Raw genomic sequence first — 26,340 nt, 5'->3', positions numbered from 1 at the left:
TACTAAAAACAGACCTGGGGCAAAAAAAAAAAAAAAAAAGGGGGAAAAAAAAAAAAAAAAAAGAGGGGGAAATGAAAGATTGGACTGAGGTACCCTGAAGCCTGAGGTAGATCACAATACTGACATGCGCACTGTTCACATCCCAACCATAGTTAACGCCGTGGTTCACTTGACTTGTCTCCTATTTTTTCAGGTTTTTATCATTTATTATTATATTATTTTTCATAGTCTTAGTTTTCAAGAAAATAAACACTTCCCTTCAAAATAATATGGCAGTATCCCACTGAGGGAGGGAAAGAAAAACAGAAGAGGACTTTTCTTTTTTTTTGTTTCTTATCAATAGATCTCATCACAAAATAGGAAAAAATAGATTCATAAATATTACTCTGTTTTTATATATATACACATACACACACATACGTACGTGTGCGCGCACACACACAGACACACACGGAGGAAGCTGTGCGTATTGGCAATAACCTTGCGTCTGGAAGATGAAGCTGATGGGTGATGTTTGAGAGGTGACAAAATAAGGCAACAAGCTTCCACAGTCTCTCCAAAGTAAAGCACGAAAGGACACCATGACCTGCGAGTCCAGAGGGTTTATAGAGGCGGCCGGCCACCAGCGATTACTTTTTAAAAAAAAAACCCTCCAATATAGGGGAGATAACAGAATGAACAAGAGGGTGACAATCTGTGTGGCTGGGCCGGCCTGCTGGACACGACAGGAGTGATGTGTTCTAAAAAAAAAGGCTGCATATTGTACATTCACAGCTGTCATGCTGTTTGTTTAGAAAGCTCCCTGACAAAGAGAGGGTTAAAGCCAAACGTGGATGCGGTCACGTTTGCGGTTGTGTGTGTACCACAGGTCATACGGTGCCAAGCCCCACCCCCTAGACTCCCAACCTCCAATAGGCATGGGCCGGTTCTCTGCATGAACGTATAGCGAGATTGTAAAAAGCTTAAGAATTAAAAATTGATAAAACCGTCCGTCCTTTCGTTCCTACAAATTTTGAGGCTGATGTTCGTAAAGCTTTGACCTGCTGATACCGATTTTAGCCATTGCTGATTCCTCCTTAAGATTTAAAAATAACTTTTTCTAATGCTTTTGCCGTGAATCGTCATTAATTACTTATACTAGAGAAGAGATATGACGTGATTTAAATATGGCTATCTAAATTAATTCACTTAATAGTCTCAAATGATTGCTTTTTATCAATTATCTGATAAATTAAGCAAAGGACATTTTTGATTGATGACTGACTCCATTGAATGCACAAATGCAACCCAAGCAGCCAGGTCTGACATAGACTGAATTAATGTGTCTCTGATCCCCTTTGTTTCCTCTGTTATGGACTGGTGTAGATATTGTTAGCTCTGGTCTTAATCCCAATAGCAACATGTTTTGCGCAGAGTCGATGCTGCAGGCTTGAAGTCGTGCAGCACTCAATACATTCTTTTGCATCGTCTTTGCTGGTGTAGTCTGTGCATCTGTTGTTAGGGGGTCTGCCAGAAATTGGGGTCCTGAGAAAAGTGCGATTAAATACATTATTATTTCTTAATAATTTCTATAAATAACATGTTAAAATACCGGTACTAATTGGCTTGACATTTTGGTGGCATCACTGAAGCAGCAGTCGCCATGTGACTATGGATCTTTTATCTCCACTCAGAGACTTTTAAAAGGCTCTCAGCATTTACAAAACCAGCATTTTCTGTGACAGAGGTTAAAGCTCAAAGAGGATAAGATATTACAAACGGTGCTGTGCTCTATTAAGCCATCCTGTTATCTGGTAGAAGTCTTGCTTTCTCTCGCAGCCAAAATGAACATCTTGACAAAAAGTTTCTCTTCAAATCGCTTCTTACAACCTTAGTTCTTCACAACTGATTTAGTTTTTGAGCACTTCACTGATTCCGACATTTACTAACTTTAAGTGTTCTTCACTCAGTTAGAACCTCCACCCACAGAGTCTTCTTTAAAGTCTTTTTAATAACATGCCAGAGAAAATAATAATTTTACCTGAGGTTTCTCTGGCTGTTCAGAGGATTAAGTAGCCGTGCATCCTCCCCTCCCCCACTTGTTTACTTGAAAACTACAACTAAATTTAGTGTCTATTTATTGTAGTCTTTTTGCATAATTCCATTTACCAACATAGTATTAAATGTATGGTGTAGATAACATTTCATAAAGCTGTAATAATAACTGTACTTTACAGTATTTTAGTAGCTGCTTTGTGGATCTTAATGAATAACAATAGCAAGATTATGTCATACATTTTTATATAAAATTTATGTCTAAATACTACGATACCGCAGCATTTTTATTTCACTTACCGGCCCATGCCTATTCTCTAAAACTAAACATGTTTTCGCCCTCCCACCCTAACCCTGTCCCCTCTGTCCGGGCCCTCTGCCACCTTCTGTTGGCCCTTGTGACGTCCCCTTAAGGCCAAGCGTGTGACAGTGCACATTCAAAACAAATGATTACCTGCTCATTAGCTAAGGTGCGCCGCTTCTTTAAGACGTAAATTTTCTTTTTCTTTGATCGTCAATGCCTTTTTTAATATATATATATATATATATATTTAAATATATATATTAACGGACTGTTTTAGACATCGCTGCACAGAATGCGAGGGTGATACGGTTAAATCTCATTTCACCTGTCTTTAGCAAAAAAAAAAAAAAAAAAGTGGCAGTCAATTCAATGTTTCAAAAAAGGCTACAAAAAAAAAAAAACATGTTCCTTTGCAACAAAAACAAGGAACCTATTAAGAACGCAATGCCAGATGAGAGCAATGAAACACAGAAATTAGCGGAAAAGAAATAATTGATTAAAGAAAAAAAATAAAAAGAGAGCAAAGCATGAGAAATGACAGTGAGGGATGCCAGGAAGGGGACGTTATCTTTTGCGTTGGCACACACACAGGCTCGTTACAAAGACTCAGAACCATTCATCAGATTTACTTTCAGGGGTTTTAAATTCAGCAAACAAAACGGGATGAAGTCGATCGCTCTCCATGGCCAACTCAGCTCAATCTCCTGAACCAGCTAACACATTTAAAACTGCACCAGGTTGTTCTGTCATTCTGATAGAAGAAGAAAAACAAAACAAAACAAAAAACAGTGCATATTCTCAGTGTGTATCAATGTATGTCTCTACTCTGCATTAATACTGCTAAGGATATTCTCACAAAGAGGAGCCGCTCTCTCCGCCACTCGCTCTTCCGCTAACTCACACCGTCAATCCAAAATGCCTTGTGTGCACTCGTGTTAATAGGTTTATTTGTTCGATCTGTTTAGGCCTATGTTAGTCCAACTAAAGAGATAACGTTATGCAGGGCAACATATCATTTCCTGTGTGTGTGTGTTTTTTTATTTTTTTTTTATTTTACTCATAAGACATTATTTACCAAATTTTATGCTGTTTAAACCTCTCTTCTCTTTTCCTTTTTCTTTTTTTTTGGTCTTTCTTTTTTCTTTTATTGTATCAGTCCATTTTCTCCCACTCTGTCTGCTCTCACAGGGCTGGCAGTGCACACAATGCCCTCAGCCTTTGGCTCTCACTTGTTTCCCCCCGTAGCGAAGTTCTTTGGTTTTGATCCCGGTGCCGCCGCCGCCGCCGCTGCTGCTGGTCTGCCCCGCGCGTCGCCCCTTGGCCTCGGCCTCAGTCTGGGTCAGTCTCTGTCCGTTTGGGAGGGCTACATTCATTGGCTGGTGCCCACTGGAGCCGCCTGGCTGGGTCACTTGGAGTGGTGCGGTGACACGGCAGCGCCCTGCTGGTGCTTCTGTTCCTGCTGTTTGACCTGCTGAATGATCTCCCGGATCTTCCTCTGTGCAGTCTGCCGGAGGAAACGGGAACAGGTGAGAGTGACGTGTGTGCAAAACGCGAAACAAGTTGCAGAATTCCCGTCGGAAGCTGGAAACGGATCCTTGTCTCGTAGCAGTGTGAGAGCAGTGAACGTTTTTTTTTTTTTTTTTTGTCTCTTTTAAAAACACGAACCAAGCAATGGGAATTATATTTTAGTTTAGACACAGTTAGAAGAATATGAGCTTTGTTGGAGCCTTCAGAAAATATGAGCCCAAGAAACAGAATCAAATAAAAATGAAATAAAACTTCAAGCCAATCCATAAAAACCACCATAAAATAATAATAATAATAATAATAATAATAATAATAATAATAATAATAATAAAGTCTAAAAATCTCTGACATTTAATTTTAGAGTTTTACAACATAAGGTGGCATCAGGTTTGATATTCATAAAAAGGAAGCTCAATCTTTGTGCCTGGAGACAAGCTAAAGGCTTTATAGACACACAAAGATTGACTCCAAATGTAACTATTTCATTTCACTCATAGAAACTTGATACATTGGAACACATTGTGTCAACAAAGGCCTATTCTAGCATCTTTTGTACAAGCCCTTGAAGCCTCTTCTGGCACTGCCGCATCAAAGAACATTACCGCTAACTCTTCAGTGGCTCTTTATTCTAGTTCATTTTCTTTGTTGCACAATCACATAGAATCCTGATAAAATATGTTAAGGTTTGTAGTTATAACACCATAAAATATACATAGAGAAAAATATTGCTGAAATATATTTTGATTTATTTGACTCCTTGTTGCCGTACATTAAAGCTCAAGCTCTGGTTGATTGAATTACTTTCTTTTTTTCTCCTCTCAACTTTAAGAGAAACAAATTTGGCTCCAGAGAAAAATGAAATCACCTGGAAGAAAACCCAGAGATGCCCCGAAAACAACAATCTTTCATTCTGTGCTGGATTGGTTTCTGTGTACCTGGCTGGCGAAGAAATGCCCGCTGATTTTCACAAAGACCTCGTCGTTCTCGTCAGGAGTTTGGTCCCGCGGTACAATGACCTCTGCACTCGTCAGGTTCTGCAGCTCGTTAACCTGAAACACATCATGCATCGGCACAGATTAAGATCCTGGATTGGATTTTTCACCTGCAGGCTCACGTACTAAACACAGACATCGTCTTGGTCATAAACATTTACAGGTCTCATCATGCGCTGGACATGTCATGCTAGCTTTAGGCTTTAGACATATTTTTGGAACCATTCTTTGGTTCCAGGATGTTTGTTGGGTCCTTATTACCCCATAAACTTGTGACTGAAACACACAAAATGTGATATGTAAAGTTAAAATGTTTGTCATAGTGTAAATATAATTTCTTTTGAATAACTAAGAGTGTGCTCACCGTCTTGCCACCTTTGCCAATGACTCTGCCGGCCGCGGTCGAGGGAACCTTGATGTGCGTCTCCAGTTTGACCTCCTCCTTTCCTGAGAAGAAGTTCTCCTCTTTCAGCTTCCCAAATATCCGACCTTGGGCCTGAAATACAAAGGAGGGTATGAGGCAAGGAGAGACTGGGGAAAGTGGGGACAACAACGGTTCACTGCTGTTTACTATAGCACAGGTCACAATGTCAATCATGCAAAAATGGTCCAAATTTCCTTGATGATTGAATCACACCGAGTTGGTGTTTTTTTTACCTTAAACTGAGCCTCAGGAGTTCCAGTAATAATAACCATCCTCTCAGCGACATCTGGGCTCTCGGCTGGGGCAATCTGTCGAGAAACATTCATACGTCTTCACAGGAAGAGCTTAAATACCTAATCATCTGACAAATATTCAAAAATAAATTAAACATAAATTCACAGAATGTAATATAAAAATTCAAATAAATGAATTGCCTCTGGTTATATTATCTGAAGTGTCCAATTTTCAAGTCATCTGCCGTTTAATCACAAAAGCCGCCCAGGCTGCGGTCGGCCAAGTGCTGCTGACTCACATGGCAATCATTTACGACTTAATAACATCCGCTTAATGATTGGCTTTTTAAAAATGCATGGCATGTTTAGCTTGTGTTTGAGGACTCCAGCGTGAACCGATGATTAAAGCCACTCTGAATGTTTTTTTGTCGCTCAGGGTCAAAGAATGAGTGATGCGAAAAGACCCACCTTGATGGAAGCTCCTGCAAAATGGGCGAGTTGTTTGATGTGCTGGCCCTTCTTGCCTATCAGGGCCCCGACTGCCTGAGTGGGAATAAAGAGGTAGACGACCTCCTGTTCTGGAGCCTGTTGCTGAACCAAAGAAAGAAGAACCACAACGCAGGGAACAATTACAAAAATTTTGTCGCAACTCATCAGGAAATGGAAAAACAAAAAACAAAAATTGGAAATCTCTGAATGAAACATTTCCTATTAACTGTGATTAACTTATGATTATCCTTGCCTAGCGTGGTAATTGCTCACGCATTGAGGTTTTTAAAGTGAATTTTGACAAACCACAGGATAAATCCGGGATGAAAAGTCCCCCACCAGAAATATTTGTGGTGTTTTAGTGACTATGCGATGGAAAACAGCGAAAACAGCAGATCCAACATCTCTCCTTTACACAAAATGCTTACTGAGAAGCTGCAGTGGCCTGTTATTTACATCACTTACTGTAAATATGCAGAACTCTCTTCAATGGAAGCAAATAAGGATGTTGACTAAAAGGTCCTCAAGACTGTCAGAAAATTTTTTTCTTTGGCTGCGTTTCACTACTAACTTTCTGTTTAGATTCCTACGGAGAGTGAAGAGTGCCAAATTACAATAAATAAGTTTAAGTTTTATACAATTTTATATAATAATTCAAATAATTATTTATTAAATAACTGTAATTATTTAATAATTATTTAATTATTTCTGTGGAAATAAACAGAAATAATTTATTAAATACAGAATTAATTAATTAATGTGCCTCGATTATATGTACTGATTTCATTTTAAAATGAAATCAGTACATATATTACATGATAAATTACATGATAAAATGTAATTATTTTATCATTTCATGTTCCTGTGCTGAAGCCCATCATGATACTGTGTCAAGCTGAGTGGGAGGGTTTAGGGCAGCTTCAAGATGGACCCTGACATCTGATTGGCTGGTTCAAACAGCAAGTCAAGGCAACTTCTTCCAAGTTTGCTAAGACTCTGAGGTCAATACTTTTACTGGAAAGTACAGAAATAACATCAATATCATTCGTTGTTATTTGTTTACTCTGGGTGAGAAACACCAACCTTTATAATTCTAGTTTGGTCTGAAATATCTTTAATAAGTTCACGAAAGCGTGTTAGCCAAAGCCAGCACTCTCTCAATGTTAGCTGGGCTAACGTTGATCCTGTCTGAAGTAGGCCAGAGTGTGATATTTTATTATTTTTTATTATTACAGATCATTCAGACCAAACTAGAGATATAGAAGCTAGAGTTGCTCACCCAGAGCTTGTAGTACAGAAATGACAACAATTTATTGAACTTTTCTTCACATTTCCAGTGAAAATAAGCATAAAAGCCCTAATTCGTCCCACTGAGAGAAGTTGACTCATCAATTAAATTATTTCATAATGTGCTTGAGCACAGAAACATGATGTAGTTTGTTAAATCATAATTATATCTAGTTTTTAAAATGAAATCAAAACATTTAATTGAGGTAAATATAATTATTTTGTATGTAATAATTGTATTTTTACATATTGTTATTTGGCACTCTTTACTCTTCATGGATTCTGTATCTAATTATCAAAAAGGAGAGAAGAGGAGGGCAGGATAAGACATTTCTGAAAGCAGCATATGAAAGTTACATAACCATAAAAAAAGGGAAAAATATTTAGGAAACCCATTTTACCAGACTCGTAGGAATTATCCTTCAGTTCACTTGCGTTGATACGCTGGAGTTTCAGCTAATAGCTGCTTGGGAATCATTTACTTGGTCCCTTATAATATTTTTTCCACTGACGTTTAATGGGATTAAATTGAATGTTTATGTAACAGTTATGGGAACAAAATACTTAAAGATTGTTATGGCTGTTTCTACTACTTTCTTCTTTTTTTTTAACCAGCTGCTAACGACTAAGAAAATATTTAACCTTTGGAAAGGTCATTTAATTCCCCCCTTTACCGTCTGTATTTCTGTCACATGTGTTTTGTAATCTGACACACAGCAGTGAGTAAACTTCAGAGATAGTCTGAGATGACTGAGGCGGCAGTGAATGGCGTGCGGAGCAGAGGGAACGTACTGAGTGCTGGTGGGGCATGGCACTTGCTGAAGGAACCCCGTACAGGCCACTGAGATGTGAAGAGTGACTCTGGAAGTGACAAACAGCCCCATCAGATGGCATGTTAAACACCCACATAAACACAAACTGGGCTAATTATTGGGGGGAAGACTTCAGGGCGCCCACTCACAGTGAATCACATACTCATCATTTTGACCGTGAAGCACGCTCGTGCATTCTCGCGCACTGTCTCACAGCACTTACACTGGGAAATGAGTGGAGACTTTTGTTTCGCACACATACTGACTCATATCCAAATAAGATGGGGGAATTCTGCTCGTTTCAAACTACATCAAGCAGGAAGACCTGAGTCAACACTGTACTGTTGTCTCTAAAAGCACTTCAAGGAGAACATGGTTTACCCCATGTCCTGCAAACACAGACAGAACTAATCCAAAAAGGCAATTAAGGCATAAATGGCAGTTTAGAGAGAAGAAAAAAGAAGAGGACTCACTAAGAATGGGTTGTATCCTGCTGGTGCAACAGGGGGCACTGCACCACGTGGTCCAGCAGCAGCAGCAGCAGGGGGCAGCACCGGCAGACCAGAGGAGAAGATGCCCAGGGCGTTCAGGTTTAAGCCTGGGATCAAGTTAGCTTGTTGCTGCAAATGCAGAATGATTTGGATTTAATTAATCGAACTCTTCTTTTTCCCCTTGTTTAAGACAAAGCTTAGTGAAGGTCTTAGGTGTTAACAAGGACTTTACATCTCTGAAATGCCTAATTGATCATTGCCTTGGGAGGACATCACCAACATACAGTAGCTAGCAACTCCAAAAATCTCAGTTTCAATGGCCATTATAACCGATCTACTGATATCTACCAAGCTGGGGTGAAAATGAGAATTTTATTTGTAAGAACATGTAATGGTGGAAAAATGGGCATAGCCACAGAAACAAAGTTAAATTATCGCGTATCTTATACCACTGCTGAGTGTTCTGGAGATAAAACTGTTGATGATGCAAGAAATAAAAAAGACCGAGATTAAAATTTCCAAAACATGAGCAGCTGTAAAAATCAAATCTATCTTGGCTGGTGCTTATCTCTAGCAGTCAATGTGCAAGAGACAGGGTACACTCTGCACAGGTTACCAGTGAATCACAGAAACAAACAACCACACATGCACACACTCATTCGTAGGCCAATTAACCTAACAAGCATGTTTAAGGCTGGCATGAGGAAGCCAGAGTCCCCGAAGGGAAACAAGCACACACAGGGGAACATGTAAAATCCCCAGCAGGGATTTGAACCCACTACCCACCAAAGACTGATTCTTAAACAGCTGCTGTTGTTTTTAAAGTTGTTGCACAGAAGCGTGTCATAAGGATTTGATTACATAAACTGTAAGAAATGCACGTTTTTTTTTCCTCACTGTCTGACATTAAATCAGACTAAACCTTCACTGTGTTAAGTCAGACTTACCTACATGATTTTGATCTGCCAAATATCACAGATTAGTAAATAAATAAATAAAGAGATTATTTTAATTACTTCCTTTACATTCAAATGTTTACTGACATTACAATATATTTAGAAAATTTTGGAAAACATAACATGGCTACAGCTTTTTAAGCTTCTGAAACAACTGAACTTTACTAGAGGGATTTATTTGTGCCTACAATTGTTTGAACCAGTCATAAGCACCCGAGCTCTTCCAAACTGATTCCCCAAAAAATCCTGAAAATGGCTCTGCCCTCAAAGCCAAGTCAGCCGCTCGTGTTTCCGGGGTCATGACACAACCTCCAGTTTCCTCTGTCGCCCTTCGTTCCTGAATGTTCTTTGTAATATCGAAAGATTCCCTCTAGATGGCCCACTCCGCTTACAGCTCACCGCGACAGAAACGAAACCGAGCCCGAGGGATATAGTCTCTGAGTGATACTTCCTGGTGATAATATAATACTAAAGCAATAACAACAGTGGAGAACCAGCTGAACTGACACACTTAATAAAAGCAGCTTATAACAGATCTCATGTGTGCATCTCCAGGAGCTTCAGCTGTTGCTCTTGATGAGCGCCATGTCCATCCACTCCCTTCATGCTCATCAGCGGTGCAGCAGAGAGCACGCAGTGCGTGACATTCCCGCTGTTCCTCTTCGTCCGAGGCTTGACCCCAGCGGCTGATGATGTCACAGGGCCGGCGTGAAAGAGGAGCCGGGCGAAAGAGCGACCCGCAGATATCAGATGGATGCTGGGAAACGCGGTGTGTTGCAGCAGGGACGCAGACACACACAGCGGGGAAGGGAGTGTGAGTCAGAGGCACGGAGACAGGCTGCACTCAAACACTCAGCTCACTTAATGAGCTATTCAGCGATCGTTTACTGTTATCTGTTTACAGAGCGGGCCTTACTAATGCTGGCGGTAACACACTACGGGGGAAGCTAATATGGTCCTGCGGTCAAACCTCCCCCCCCCTCCCAAACCCCCGAGTCCTCCCCGCCGCTCACCTGTCAGTCAGTGTGAGTCACCTGACGGTCATAATCATCACATGAACGGCACAGAAACAGCGCAGAGGGCTTACATTTATAGCAGCGATATCGTTCTCGTAGGCTTCCCTCAGCTTCTTCATGATCTCCACCTCGGCTTTACAACAAGCCTCCAAGCTTCCCTTCACCGTGATGGTCCTCTCAGGGTTGTAAATGGTTAAGTCTTGTAACCTGAAACACGGAGCGCACACACAAATCACAAGAGGAAATGTAGGATCACTCAGATTCAGTTTCTTTCTGCATATTTTTATTTATTTATTTATTTTTTTTACTCAAACTCAGATATTTAAACATGTTTATTTTTAAAGTTCAATTTAAATGCATCCAAACAACAGTTTAGCTGTGATATGTATTTGGGTGTTGGTGTTTTTACATCGGCTTGCGTAATATTGACACCCCGGCAGAAAAGCAGAGATTTGCAAAAGTATTTGTGCCTTTTGCTTCTTATAGCGAGAAAACCACAAACCTCAGTGTATTTTATTGGGATTTTCTGAGACGGACCAACACAAAGTTGTACATGATTGTGAAGTGGGATAAAAGGGATAAAAGGCTTCAATGTTTTTCACAGATACAGATCTGAAAAGTGTGGTGTGCATTTGTATACAGGCGCATTTACTCTAATGCATGAGTGCACTCAATTGCCTGCAGAAGTTTACTAATTAGTAAGTAGAGTCAGCCAGTGTGTCATTTAATCTCATTACAAATGAATTTAAATTACAGTTCAAGGAATAACGGGCAAAAAAATGTTCCACTGTATACTTTTCAGATTTTAATTTTCTTAAATGTTTACTTTCAGTTCACAATTAGCCGCTGTTTTTGGGTTGAGATAAAACCAAAATTATCAACAAAATACATTGAGGTTCGTGGTTGAATGCTATCAAAGCAAGACAAAGTTAAATCCTTTGCCAGGATTCTTCCCAGACCTGTTTGCATCTGGATGTTGGCACAATTTCTGTTTACAAGTTTAAGATCACACATACGCAATTTGCAGTCCACTAGCCATAACTAAGATAGTCCTGCTGACATAACGGAGGGTTTTTTTTTCCCCCTTTTTGTTTTCAAAGCCTCTCGGGAGACAAGTCGGGAAGACATTTTCCAGCTCTCTTCTCAGGCCGAGGCCTCTGCAGGATGAGTAAAACAAGCTTTCTGTGAAACATTGTGTGAAATGAGTCTTAAAACAACGAGTGAGGCAAGGTCAGCCTGGGAACGGCAGCACGGCGACGCGCACAAGAAGGAGAAACAAAGATCATCCATCCGACCAAAAGCTGCAGCGCTTGGAAAGTAGCAAACGGTTTCTGCTTTTTACAGCTAATATAGACAAAATGCACATAAAAAAAAAACTTAGAGTGAAGAAAACCATCGCACATCCAACAAAATCAATCCTCCCTTTCTCACTCTTACCTTTCCAGCGACTGCACGCTTAATAGAATATCACTTTTTAGACAGGTTCTTGGAAAATCAAAGTACTCATCAAAGTTACGGCTCCATAAAACGATTCGCCTGAGTTTTATACAGCAGTTTACACTTTTCAGTCCATTTTCCTTTAGAAAAACAGAGGATGCTTCACAGAATCACCAGTTTGCCCAAAAGGATCTCCATCTGTTTCTCAGAGCAGGTTGAGCGCACTCAGTCAAATGGAGTGTAATCACCTCCTCACTCATATCCTGGGGAAAGGGAGCCGTAATCAACTCTACACATTTTCACTTTTAACTGCTCAGTTAGGTGGAACAACATAGACAAAGGAAAAAAAAAGAAACATTCAGGAAGGAGGGTGTGGCTCCATGAAACAGAAAATCCTGTTTCCCAGTTGGTTAAAGCAGCATCAAGTCTATCTATACGCAATGTGGTTGTGGTTAAGCTCAGCAGGACGCAATTCCTGCTCCTACAGAGGGAGCCTCATGTCAGGCTGGACTGGACGCTCAAAATGTTCTGTATTTTACCACCAACTTTACTGAAGAAAATATTCAGTGCGATGCCACTGACACAAAGAATGAGTAAGCTGATCTCCGTGCGCCTGGATGTGTTTGCATGTCCCCTGGGAGCAGAAATGTACATGGGTCAGTGCCGCAGATTGCTGAGGTTTAAAGGTCTTGCGTGGCTTTAAAACTGTGAGAACACGGAAATGATTTGGCACTTTCCACCTGAACGGCGTCAACTCGGGCAAAGCGTTTCAACTGTGTTTGCAGATGCGGCAGCGATATACGACTTTAGGATGCTCATTCGGTTCCTTTATTGCTCCTGGGTGAGTCTGAATGAAGAGACGTTTATCTCCCCAGCAGACTGTGGCACACGGGATGAGTCGGACAGAACCGGACAGAAGTGAAATTAGGGTGGAGAAGAATTTAAACGTTACTTCTAACTTTCCATATATATTTTCTTTTTCATTTGTTTGTTTGGAAAAAGTAGAGAGTGGGTCAGAGAAAGTGATCACAATGCTGCAGTGCAGTCTGGAAAAGTTAGGGAATTTCATTGATGTAGTTTCCACAAAGATTTCTACAATGTATTCCTTTCATTTGCATCCTCCATATTACTGAGCATCGTAGCATTAAATATACCTGACCCGTCCTGCCATCCACAGCTGAAAGAGATTCTGCATTTAAAGTCGGTCTTCTTTAAATTTCTGCCTTACATTCATAAGATTTTTTTTCTTCTTCTCGAGTCATAAACTTTTTCAATCAATCCGAGAGGCGTCGTTTAAATTACTCATCAGCCTGTGGCGACATGTAAATGATTGAGCGCCCGACTTACGAGGAGATGGTTATCTTGGTCCCTGTCTCCTCCTCGATCTTCTTCAGGTTGCGGCCCTCCTTCCCAATCAGTCGGCCCACCAGGCTGTTGTGGGCAAGGATTTTCAGAGGGATCTCCTCTGTCCTGCCGACGCACAAACACACAAAAGGTTAGTTGCGATGACTGGCTCCACTGAGTGTCGCTGACACCTCGGCGAGGGTGTGAGGAATGTTGTGGAATGTGGGCAGCTGCCTCGGAGCAAACGCTGCTGTAAGCACAGGACTTCTTCTGATAGATCAGCTAAATGATTGATCTCTTTATGTTTCCAGAGACATTCATAAGAAGCAGATCAGATGTAGCCCATATAGATTCCTGTAGTTGTCCAGTGATTTAGTTGGTGCAGCACTTACAGGACGGCAACCTCTGTTGGAAGGTTGAAATCTGGTTAAAAATATTTTTGAGCTGCTATCCAGCTTCCTTTGCCTGAATTTTTTAAGTGTTTAAATGACAGGTTTTGAGGCCACATGAGCATGCTTTAGATGCAATTAAGAGTTTCTCCAGAGCAAGAAGCAAACTGTACTACAATTTATTTACTTCTACTCCTGCGCAGGGATCTTGTTTTCTAAATAATATTAAAGGAAATAAGGAATAAAGACAAAAAAAAAAAAATCAGTGTGTTTAAACAGTTTTTGAAATTAAAAAGCTGAACATGTCAAGTTTACATTTTACTTTAAAAAGATAATTGTTTTTTTTTTAATTACGAGTGCATTTTTTGTTTCATTTTAGCTGCTCAACAATAAAATAAATGCACAATATTTGAATTAAATATTTAGATTTTTCTCGCTTATAGAACTGTAATTCAATGTCTATCTGGAAAAAAAAAGCCTCCGATGTTTGTGAAACCATTTAATGCCAAAAACAAATTCTTGCTGTATTTATCCAACATTACAAGTAATTTGGAGTAACGTCTGTTGTCCAATTTACTATAGTTGATCAGCCAATCAGGGCTGCATGAAACCATCCTGAGGTACAATGAATTACTCCTAGCTTCCCTTTGGACACCTGGTCTGTAGGCACATTACATCGGGTGTGCTGTGGAAAGGAAGCTGAAAGATTTCCTGGAATTGGTTTTTGATTCTGTTTGATTTCAATAAGAATTCCTTTGTGCTCAAAAGTTCAAAATAAACAAGAAAGTGCAACTGAGAAAATCCCTCAGACAACAACAAGTCGTTTCGTCTGAAAAGGCTTGTTGTTTTAGGGGATTAAAAACAACAAAGCAATTTGATTTGATATGAAGAACCACAGTTCTTGCATTCTTTCCAATAAAACATTCCCTACTATTTTTTTACCACAACAGCAGAACTCAGTTAGTTTATGTACTTCTTCGTAATAAGTTTCCAGCATGAGTCCAAAGAAACAAACCTAACATTGGAGGTAATTTGGGGTAACCCAAACCAAATTGCAGACCAGAAAAAAAAAACGTTAGGATAGAAAATAGATAGAAAAATAATACTTTGAATCAGATGATTCATGTTTTTCTGGAGGATTTTTTTTTTCATGTAATTTGAAAGCAATGGAAGGTGAGTCACTTTTTCTGTTGTGTTTAGTACAGATAATTATTATTTTTGAAATAACATTCAGCTATTGTGGAGTAAAGATGCAGGATGAGAAAAATGCACAATTTTGCTTGGACAATTTTATATATAAAGCCAAACAAATATTTTCTTCTGCAAACATGCAGATAATATATCTACAATTATACAATAAAAAACTTCCTGTGCTCTGTTAGTACTGACAAAATATTTCTTCTGCAAACATGCAGATAATATATCTACAATTAGACAATAAAAAGCTCCCTGTGCTCTGTTAGTGCTGACAAAATATTAAATGCAAAAAAAAAAAAAGCCATTGCTTTTAAAGTTTCAAACGAAGTATGAGTTCACCACATCTGCCTCTGACGGGAGCAGATGGCATGTATGATCATTTACAGGAAAAGGAGGAGTGCAACTTCTGCATTATATGCATTTCTGCTTTGTGTGCCAATTACAGGGTGTAAATGTGAATCAGGGTTGTGGCGGGGGTGTGGTGGAGGGTGGCCAGATGCTGGGGGTTTCATCGGGGCCTGATTCTCAGACGTGGCGTGTCTTCAGAGCCGGGCGGGGGGGCTGCGATCTGCAAATACAGATCTATGCTGCAGGGTGACGTTAGTTGGGGGTGAAGTGAGAGGGAATGGCAGATGTGTGGGTTTTGTGGTTTGAGTTTCAGTGTGGTAAGGCTGAGTGAAATCACAGGGCGGAGAGAGGCAGGGGCGACCGGTTTTATTCCTGCAGGTGTGGCACCCAGGCAAGGCAGTCGCTGTCCCTTTGTTGACTTATCTCAGAGGTGTGGGCGTCATTGTAACTTTTGAAGGCAGGATTAGAGCTTGACTGATTGAGGTAGATTACACCAACTGAAACAGTGAAACTCCTTTGCTTTCACTTTGAGTATAGTAATAATAAACAACAGAAAGAAAAACTTACAGCAACAATACCCAGACTTAATGAACACTGTTTTTTCTTTTCTATTACAACATTCAGAAATGTGTGCAGATTGTAAAATCCTTTTTTTTTTCTGCATGTCAAATACAACTTGCATATTTTAAGAAATTGTGACATCACTGCTATGTCTTTAAATTAGAGGACAGCTGCAGTTAGATAAATGTTAACAACAATGAAACACAATGCATAAATTAATAAAAAAATGTATAAATAAATGAAATAAAATACAACTCTTTTGGGCAAGGGTCACCATTTTGTACCACCGTACATTTTTACACATTTGGTAGGGAAGTAATATGACTCTCCAAAGTGTTACTTTCCAAAGTTTGTATATTTATTTAGATTTTTTTGTAACTTGATCCTTTCCACGTGTCATATTGATGTTTGGCTGTTGTCATGGGAATCAGGTTGCAGATTAAACAACTATTTAAATTAGAAGAATGAGAAAATAAACGTGGCTGAGTTGGCTTATTAAGGACATTCTACAAAACTATACAATAAAGGAATTTTAGTGGTTTAACAAGTTTAATTTAAAAGAAACTAAGAAGGTTATTAGAGCTAAAAATATTATATGATTTAATACAGAAATGAGTGTAAAGTTTTAAAGTTAAAATAAATAAATGTAATAGGTAATAATTATTTTAATAATTTATATTAAGATAAAAAATAAATATAAGAGACATAAAATTCGGCCTTTGGATGGGCTGATGCTAGTTTTGAATGTGTTTTCCTCTACTGTCATTGTGTATTTAAACTTTCTGTATCTCTCATCTCTCTTTATGACTTTCCTAATAAAATTCTTCTTTACATCTCTCCAACTGTGTAATATTTCAGTAATTTTCAAAGGAGGCGTGTGGTCAGAACTGCAGGGCAGGTTATTTTCCCACCCTGAAACAATTTGATTACCATTTAGTCGTTGCCATGGAGACCAGATGATAGGTGTGTTAAACCACAAAATGAAGAAAATTAAATTTTGTCCATTTGTGTTATTGATTGGATGATAAATAAGCACCGTAAACGAATTTGCAATGTAAATTTGATTAGCTTCAAAAATTTGGGGACATGAAAAAAAAAAAAAAAAAAGATGCCCAATTATGCTTAGAGCCGCAGAGTGGGCCATTTTTACCCCTCATTAAACAACGTCAAATTCTTTCCATTTGGCTGTTTCTATGGAAACGGGGTTGCAGCACAAGCACTTTGTGGTGACTTTGGCTAACAACATAAACAGAATGAATCTTTGTACATCTGGTTTATGGATTATGTTCAACTCATAATTTAGATGTTATTAATCAGAATGAATAATAATTACCTATTGGGTAGCATAGAATCTCTGAACTATAGTTTGATGCTTTTCAGGTGCTGAAATCATGAATAAAATAAAGTCAGTTTGGGAACACTTGGACTTCTGAACATTAAGGAATATTACGACATTTAGACCGGTGATCAAAATCAGTCCACAGAATGATTAAGATAAATATGTGTATTTTCTGCAGATTCTACCTCTCTGGTCGTTTTAGCAAATATCACAGTATTACTTCAACTCCCTGATCTAAATTTGCCTTTTCCTTATGTCTTCGTCCACCAGGACAAGCTCTACACATCAAACAACTAGTAATATTTTCTATTTCAGTGAGAAGCATGTGAATTCTCTCACCGAACCAGAAACAAGGCTTGATCAAAAACCAGCACAAGAAAGCTCTTGATACATAAAAAAAAAAATTTAATAAATGTAAACGCAATTCCCTGTGTCAAAAAAAATGGCTTTGTGACTGTTTTGCATTCACACGCACGCTCACAAATCAAAACAAATAGACAACAGAATAAAGGTTGCTGTTTACGCCACGAAGAAGCTCAGAGAGCCATAAAAAAGGTGCGGAGTCTCGTTAAAAGTGTCAAACCCAATTAGATCTCCCGGCCTGGACTCTTAGACGCTAAGCTGCGATCACGTGCCTGCCTGGGTAAGCATCCGTGTTTACTGTGTTAGTGGTCCAGGCTGAAAGGAGTGCACAGTGAGATTTAAAAGTGTGCATGCAGGGTTAAAGGATGAGATTATAGCCCTGAAGACATGACAGTTAATCTCCACGTGGGGTTGTATATTTACGGCCAGCGGTACGCGTGTTTGTTTGTGGGAGCTGCATGCGGGCTTACGTCTTGGTCTCGTTGGCCTCCTTCTGCATGATGTCCAGGATCATCCGGCAGGCGGACGAGCATCCCTCGGGTGTTGAATGGATGGTGATGGGTTTTTCTGCTGCGCCTGCATTTTCCTTCCGGTGGATGTCCACCCTGAAGGACGGATGCGGAAATCAGATGCCTCACAAATCTATGATAATTTGACTTGGATAAATTGATTATGCTCTCTGTTTTGGGGGGATAATGGACAATAAAACCAACTTGACAGCAGAAACTTTTTAACCGAGTTAAAACGCATACTTGGACTGTGACTGTTTGGTGACGTTCTTGATGGTCAGGCCTTCTTTCCCGATGATTGCTCCCACAAACTGAGTCGGCACAAGCATCCGCAGCGGGAAGTCCGGCTGTCTGAGACGGGGTGAACCGAAGCCTCCTGACGGACCGGGCTGGGGGGTGCCCTGGTCCCGGGAGGACCGGCCCCCACGCCGCGCTCGGGGAACCTGGACGGGCGAAGCGCCATCCATGTCCATGATGTACGACACGTTTAGGGAGTAGTCGTCAAACTGGTGTCCTGTCAGCTTCTCGATTGCTCTGAGGGGGGGAAGAGAGGGAGGCAGAAACAGAGAGGAAATATTGAACTTTGAATGGTCCTATCTATCACTAAAAGAACTTTTACATTCTCATTTACCCAAGCACATACACTTTAATACACAAGTCGAATTTGAAGGCAACTTGGACTGCAGTGCCTTACCCAAGGACACAGTGGCAGGGGGAAGCTGTAATTAAGTCCATAGTTTCTACTATGCCTGGCACGCCCACCCCACGCACTGATTCTATCCAAATTTTACGCTTTGGGTATCTCTCTATCACTTGTACACTTTTTTCTTTCACTAAACTTTCCATCAACATCCTGGGAAGTCTCTTAACATTCAGCTTCGTTACAATAACTTTGTGTGGCCTTCACTCCTTAAGGAGTGTGTCAGCGTCTGTCTGGCAGATAACTGTGAAGTCAGAAATCTTTCTTATGAGTGTGTGAACCACACCATAGAGGTTATGTAATATTTCTATTTTTAAAATGTGTTTTTGAAGAGAAATTGTTACTCATCAAAATAAAAATTAAAAAATCACATTAAATATTCCCAAGATATTCTTTCTTTCAAATTTTTTGGATTACCTAAAGATTATGAATTTCTATAGAACATAAATTGTTCTCAAGATTTCATGACAAGATGAAAAAAAGTATTTCGCCAATTTAAATTAATTTTTACCTCCAAATCTGACCAAGCTTTGAAATCAGAGTGACATTTGCCAGAATCTATTCAGCAAAGATGGAGAAAAACATAAAAGTCACACACGTCCGGTCTCTAATTTCTCACAACACTTACAGCGATAGATCACCAAAAAGAAAAAAAAAAAAAAAACTTCCAAAGTTGTCCTCTGGAATATATTGCTCTACCAACAAAAAAATGTGTTCAGTCTGGCGCTTGATTTCAGAAAGTCAGGTTTCTGAAAAATATGAGCTACAGCGATATGGATGACTGAGAGAAAATTGTGTGTTTTAAAAGACACGACTCCATCGCTATGGGTATTTTTAAAGCACAAATTCTTCCCATTACATGGAAAAAAAACATTCTGTGTTTCTGTGCAGATTCTGGATGATGATGCATTAATTTAAAACAAAACAAACAGCAATTACATCTAATCACAGTGTGTTCTTCAGAGTCAATGAATTTTGATTGATATTGGACAAAGAAACAGCTTAAAAAATCTTGTTCTCAGTATGAAATGGACCCAAACGAAAAAGAGAAGCTGCATGGCAGCTATGAGCTGACTTTTTCTTTCTTTCTTGTTTTTTTTTTTTTTTTTCTTTATTTTTTACTATACATTATGAGAATGAATGCAAAACAGCACTGAGCATGGAACTAATGAATGTTTCTGAATAGGTAAAAAAACAAAACAAAAAAAAACAAATAGGGTCTACACCATCCAAATTATAAGCATTTTAATTGTATTTCTTTATATTTAGTCCAAATTCAGAAATAATCTCCTGTTCTGGACCAACATTATTGCAATGTTTGTTCCTTCAAACTTTCACCCTTGCAAGTCGGTTGGTTTTTTTAGTTGGTATAAAAAGTCCTGCAACCTGTGATCCTTCACCATGTCCTCAGTTAAAACAAAAAACAGTACATAAGACAGTTCAAAGTACTAAAAACATATTCTGCATGATGTTGCAACTTCCCGTTTAAATGTGTTAACATTTATATGCATGTTCCTCTAAATATGCTGGCCTTGCTCTTACAATGTACAGTTTGTCAAGCAAAGAATCAATGAACTGCAGTGCTCAAATTTGCAGTTTGTCATCTGTACGTGAGTGTTACTCATAAGTAACATTATTTGTGCTGCTTACACTTTAGCTTCTTCCTTGGTTGCGTATGTAACATTCACCACTGCTGTTTCTGTGTCAGTGTTCACTGTGGGACAAGACAAGAAGAGAGAGAGAGACAGAGAAAAACATGAGATACAGCAAACAATGGAGTACACATGCACATATCAGGTCTTTGTTGTTTTCTGTAGGTGAGTCGGACACGCGTCCATGTTCCCGTGGCGACCCAGAAAGCTGCTTGTCTGTGTGAATCCATTACAGCCATCAGCACGCTGGCTTCTCTCCAAACCCTGCTGCTTCCTCTACAAAACGGAGCTGCTTAACACAAAGGCCTCGCTGTCACTTTCACAAAAACGGATCTGAGTCCGACATAACCGCCCGAACACGGCAGATAATCGCCAATTAACGAAGATGAAGCACACAACAGAGACACACCTTGACTAGATAGGTGGTCAAGGGTTGTTCTGCGAAGACGGAGCAGAGCGGAGTGTGTGAATCCGCAGAGATCACACAAGGTCTGATTCAGAGAAAGAAGTTAATTACAGAATCCATTACAAACAGCGACAAACACAATCAGCTTAATCAGGTGATCAGTTTGGATGATGAGCTGATTATTTAACTCAGTTTTAAAGGAAGAAAAGCTGAACCTAAAGCTAAAGTACAGTGTGCGCAGGAGAAAAATGTGATTGTCTGAGTTATTTTGAACGTCCAACAATGTAAAGCACAGCTCTGCCCAAAGGCTTTGTTCAAATACGTTTCAGTTCCTGTTTCCAAACAAACAAGGCTGTAAAGAGGTTTCGGGGCTACTCTCCAGATTTACTGAAGTATTTTGTTTTTAATCTTTGGACTTTTGTTGCATTTTCATTTTTTGTGGCGTTCTTGCAGCTGATAAAACAAACATATAGTGCAGCTTTCACTTACAAATTAGGAAAATGGAGGAACAATAAAACAGTTTAGAGGAAAAAACTATTTTCACTAAATGAGCACTACAACCTCGCTTGACAAAAAATGTGCTTTAAGTCACTAATGTCATAGATTCGTATCTAAGAGTTTCCATAACATAAGTGTGACTAAAACCATTTTTCAATTTACACAAAAGTTTTACAATGATTAGAGTCTAGGATCTTTTAAATACTAATCATGGTCTTACTATTTTGTTAGAGTATAAATATGTCCCATATTTAAAATTACCACTCATCAAAAAGAGAAACACAAGAAAACACAGGAACTTCAAACCTACTTGTTACCTTCCATTGATCAAGTCAGAAATGTTTCCAGTAAACCATGAAATCATTACTCTGCATTGTGCATCTATGAGTTATGTTAATGAATCACGGTGAGCAATGCCGTCCAGCATTTCTTTGGCAAATCTGGAAAGACGAAGTTGAGCAACACAATAGTTGAATAAACCTAATGATGCAGGATTTCGCAAGTCCTTCATGGCGTGAACTTATTTTAATCTTATCGATTAATTCCAGCTTGTGACATAAAGCACCTGAGGCTTCTCACAAACTCAAATCCAGTTTAGTTTGTTCCACTTAACTCTAAAGGATGTGACTAAGGGAAGAAAAACAAAATCTATAGGATTTACCAGAAATGTCAAAAACTGTGGCGGCTGATACATCTGAAAGTTGTGTGTTTGAAACAAAATTCAGCAAAAACATGGCACAGTATGTGCAAAACACGTCATCATTTGGTAGATATTGTACAGTTTGCCATGTGTTCAGCTTAAACTCTCCTGATTTATGATCCAAGAATGTAATTTGACTATGTGGGAAATTGTGTTATCTTTGGTATTTTTCAGAATTGACTAAACGAGTCACAACTTACTGTATGGTGTCTCTTTCGATGGCTGCTGGTAAAAGAATGCCAAACATACTGCTTGAACTCGGTTCTTGAAACGTTGTCAGCTGTGTGTCAATACGACACTTGTTTATCACCTGAATTTAGGAGGCTTTTAATCCTTGACCCAGATGTAACGATGTCAATAAAATAAATTGCAATACTCAACTAAAGCTGTCAAATACCAAATAAAAAGTTTAAACCTTCGAAAAGTCTAAAGAATTATTGATCTGGATCCGATTAAAAGATTAAAAGAGAGTCCAGATGTTTGTACTCCAAAAGCAATCTTTTTTTTTTTTTTCTTTGAGATTTATGTTTGGTATTCTTTTATGTCGTGCACTTATCATTCAGTCTTTTGTAACATTTGACAGCTGGTGATAAATCCTGGCCCTTATCCATCCAGCCCAGTGCCAACCCAGTCGGAAACTCAAATAACCAACGTTACTCTGATTAGCAAACACAACACACAAGAGCTACCAGGTCACGCTGACAAATCCCCTCAATGTTAAAATGATCTCTTCAAATCTCCGTAATTGTAAGGCCAATTTCTAAAGCTTACATAAAACGCTGAGAGTAGAGAGCTCACATCAATTAACGGCCAAAAACATTGCGAGTCAGTCAAAGTTGAGCCGGGAAGGGTTAAATCCAGTGATGGTGCCTGGCTGGCAGAGAGAGGATACATGGACAGAGTCTGGCACTGTGCTCGCCCCCACAGCCAGCTCTGTCCCGCCACTACACACATATATGGGACTGCTCTAAAAAAAAACAAAAAACAAATGGTAACCAGAGTGCAGGAAGTGAAGCAGGGAGCAGTGACATAAGGCGGGAAAGCCGGAACAATGAGACGACGAGGTGGCTCTGTTGGTAATTCAGAGTAACCGGTGATGTTTGAAGAGACAACTGGGGGAGGAAATTCCCTGGTGGTTGTTTGGTAGAGAATGAAGCAAACTGTTTTAAAAACTTTAGGCGTAAAATAATTTCTCTGCGGGGTTCTCGTTCAGCACCTGTCATCACAACAGTGGGAGGTAGCTCATCCTGGCTGTTTTAGCACACAGAGAATCCGTTGGTAAGTAAGTGTGTGCCAAGAAATTTTCTTTTTCTCAAGCTTGGATTTTTAGGTGTCTATTTGCCCCCCCACTGCATGCCTGCTCATGTACAAGACAGCAAAATCATCCACACACACACACACACACACACACACACACACACACACACACACACACACACATACACCATGAGCGAATTCAGAAACTTCACCACAGGCGCCTGCTGTGCCTTCCCCCCCGTTACCACAATGCTGCATCCCAAAAGAGATGCAAAACTCAAACACACAGGCGCATTATTCCTGGATCTCCTCCATGTCTGCCCACTTCAATCCATACGCTAACAGGCCCAGGGGTGGCAGATTTTTCTTATTTAGAGCCTCATCCTGTCTGTGGCTCAAACATTAACGCACAGAGACAGACAAGATGATAAAGACTGAATCATATACAGAAATAGGTTATGTTTAGATAATGGATGTGTGCGGTGATGATAATGAGGAAGCAGAGTCATGCAGGGGGGTCGTGACTCACTGGGGGGTCTGGGTGTTTTTGCGTGTGTCACTAAAAAGACACACATGTATCAAACAGTTGGAGAAGGATGAAGGATGAATACAAAACACGTGATGATCAAGGAGTTGGGTTCTGTACCTTGCTCCACGTTCTCTACAGTACCATACTGAGCAAGAAGGCCATCCAAAACCTGAGGGGAGAGAGCAGAGTTCATGTCAGAGGCATAAATACACAGAGCAGGACAAGAACAGAGTTTTTTTAAACGACAATGTCCAAAAGAAAATGACAGAGTAAATTCTTAAAGATAGTATAATGGTTCCCTTCCCACTAATTAGAGCACAGCATCCTGGGTTAGAGTAAAGTTTTGTTGATGAATTAGACATCAGATACATCAGCTTTACATCTTAAATTGTATTAGGAGTCTGCAAAACAGTTAAAAGCAAAGTTACTTTTTAAAAAATGCCTGAACAAATCAGAAAAAAAGTAAAGAAAGAAGCTAATATTTTTGCAGAAAGTACATGAGCTTTTATTTTTGTCATCATTGGGTTAATTCTAGAAGATAGTTGTGCATTAAGGTATGCTTCTAAACAGTAAGTAATAATCCAGATTGAATTTTTCAGGTTGGTTGCCGGAGTGATTCCTGCCTCTCTTGGGGGCGACGCGTGCCAGACATCACCTCACGTTTTGTCATAGACAAAAGCACATTTTTACAAGACACAAAAAAAACATCAGTATAATGATGATCAATATTTTGATCCATAAAGAGAACAATTTCTAACATTTTATGAAGCAAATTCTAACCAAATCCAGACCTTTGACATAACTTTTAACCTAAAAAGTTATTGTTAACTAAATCACGTCTCATCTATGAAGGATGACTGTACTGCTTCTACTTGTGTAAAAAAATAACTGAAATAAATTCTGTGTGAGCTTTTTATGTAATTAACTGTAAGGACTCTTATATTTAAATTGGAAACAAACTTGCGTGTTGACAAAAATGTTTTATAATTTATTGTAAGACATGTTTAAAACCACAGCTCTAAGTTAACACTGTCAGAGGTCGCTGAGGTCCATCACAGATGCTGCCATGATATTGTTTCAACAGCAATACGACCTGAAGTGAAATTATTCATAGAATAATGCATCATTCTGACATTTTTATACCTCGGCATGTTTGTTCACCTTGACTTGAGTTGCCCGAACTCTTTACTAAATAATGAATGGAAATCATTTCTTCAAGCAAGTAAAAGCGGGAACGGAAAGTGCATAGTTCATTTTTAATTAACAAAATTTCATTGAATGCGGGAGAAAATTAAAGTTTCCCTCCACTGGAAGGACAAATACATTATTGATGTAGAGAAACTTTAGCGAGTACGTTGTAAGGCCCTTACAAGCACTCTTCCTGATTTTCCCTCATTAGTTTCCCTCGATATTGGAGTTGTGAACCCTCTGGAAAGTTGTTTTCATGTAATTTACATATGAATGCTTTTTCTACACTAATGTATTTTTGTGTTGTGACTGATTTTTTTATAATTAACGCAATCATTTAATCAGTTCTAACGCCGTGTTGATTTACTCTGCTGTTCAAAGTTAAACATGCACCCATTTTCTAATAAAAAAACAGGGGGGGAAAAAAAACACACCAATGTGTGTGAAACAATTTTTGACCAATTTTGCAAACATCGTTTGGGGAAATTAGTTTATAACTTTTTGTAGAATACTAATTGGCTTTAAAAACTTGCATGGTTTCCACAGGAACTCTACCTTTCACCATAAAGACATGCAGTGCAGCCTTGTTCTAATGAGGAAGGTCGTTACAGTCATGCTCTCATGTGTGTATCCCCAAATACCATTTCGACATGTTTCTATTTGGTGGTCGACTTTTGCAGAAGATTGTTTTCCTTTGCTTTAAAAAGACTGGATTGGGTCAAGCGTCTTTTGTCAAATAAGGATGCACCGAACGTGCAGCAGGTTAATGAAACTTGTGGATTCTTAGATTGATAGGCTGATTAGGTGAGTGGCACTTTAGAGTTTCAAAACTGTACTTGTTAATAGAATGACTTATCGATGGTAGTTTTCATTTATTTCTTTATCACGCTATTTAAAATATTTAAAATGAAACCAGAGAAAGCGAAAGAGTAAAAGTCTACAAAAAGGAAACATGGCCCCTGTTGTGTATTTTGCATAAATATTGAGCTGGAATGTGCATAATTTACAATGAGTTACAGTGAGCCCATTACTTTTTGTACTTTTTGTAATAATTATTTATTTTTCCACCAATTATGACTATTATATATTTAAGTAAGTAAAGTATATAAGTATGGGATGCAAGCATAATGTAGACAATTCAAAAAAATTATTTTTTAAATTATTTTAGAAAATTCCCAAACATGTTGAACCCTCTTTAAATGTGTTTTATATTAAGTGCTTGCAGAAAAAGAAACAAAGGTTCATGTTTGTTTGTTTTTTTGTTAGTTTAGTTTTTTTTTTTTTTTTTTTTTTGGGTTTCGGGGTTTGTTTTTTTTTTTTTTCAATTGAAAACTTTTTGTAAATTTTTTAAACATTTT

General features: G+C 39.0%; 1 protein-coding gene across 2 annotated transcripts in view; it reads right to left on the bottom strand.

Moving 5' to 3' along the window:
* Nucleotides 1–1,628: 1,628 nt before the first annotated feature.
* The window catches only part of igf2bp2a (insulin-like growth factor 2 mRNA binding protein 2a), a 72,238-nt gene continuing 47,526 nt past the window's right edge, over nt 1,629–26,340 (bottom strand). Inside the window, exons 4-16 of one of the 2 annotated variants that reach the window (XM_015059097.1) lie at nt 23,912–23,963; nt 20,403–20,466; nt 18,296–18,586; nt 18,014–18,148; nt 13,350–13,472; nt 10,637–10,772; nt 8,576–8,722; nt 8,083–8,151; nt 5,983–6,105; nt 5,515–5,589; nt 5,222–5,353; nt 4,801–4,914; nt 1,629–3,842 (exon numbers count right to left, since the gene is read on the bottom strand). In XM_015059097.1, coding sequence (XP_014914583.1) covers nt 3,744–3,842; nt 4,801–4,914; nt 5,222–5,353; nt 5,515–5,589; nt 5,983–6,105; nt 8,083–8,151; nt 8,576–8,722; nt 10,637–10,772; nt 13,350–13,472; nt 18,014–18,148; nt 18,296–18,586; nt 20,403–20,466; nt 23,912–23,963 — 1,560 coding nt within the window. In that variant the 3' untranslated portion in view covers nt 1,629–3,743. Of the gene's footprint in view, nt 3,843–4,800; nt 4,915–5,221; nt 5,354–5,514; nt 5,590–5,982; nt 6,106–8,082; nt 8,152–8,575; nt 8,723–10,636; nt 10,773–13,349; nt 13,473–18,013; nt 18,149–18,295; nt 18,587–19,380; nt 19,546–20,402; nt 20,467–23,911; nt 23,964–26,340 lie in introns of those variants that run through there. The other variant, XM_015059098.1, reaches the window with a different exon arrangement.

Source organism: Poecilia latipinna, unplaced genomic scaffold, assembly GCF_001443285.1.
Source record: "Poecilia latipinna isolate Pla-1442-1.1 unplaced genomic scaffold, P_latipinna-1.0 Scaffold1600, whole genome shotgun sequence".
Taxonomy (NCBI): domain Eukaryota; kingdom Metazoa; phylum Chordata; class Actinopteri; order Cyprinodontiformes; family Poeciliidae; genus Poecilia; species Poecilia latipinna.
This window is presented reverse-complemented; position numbering and strand designations above follow the sequence as displayed.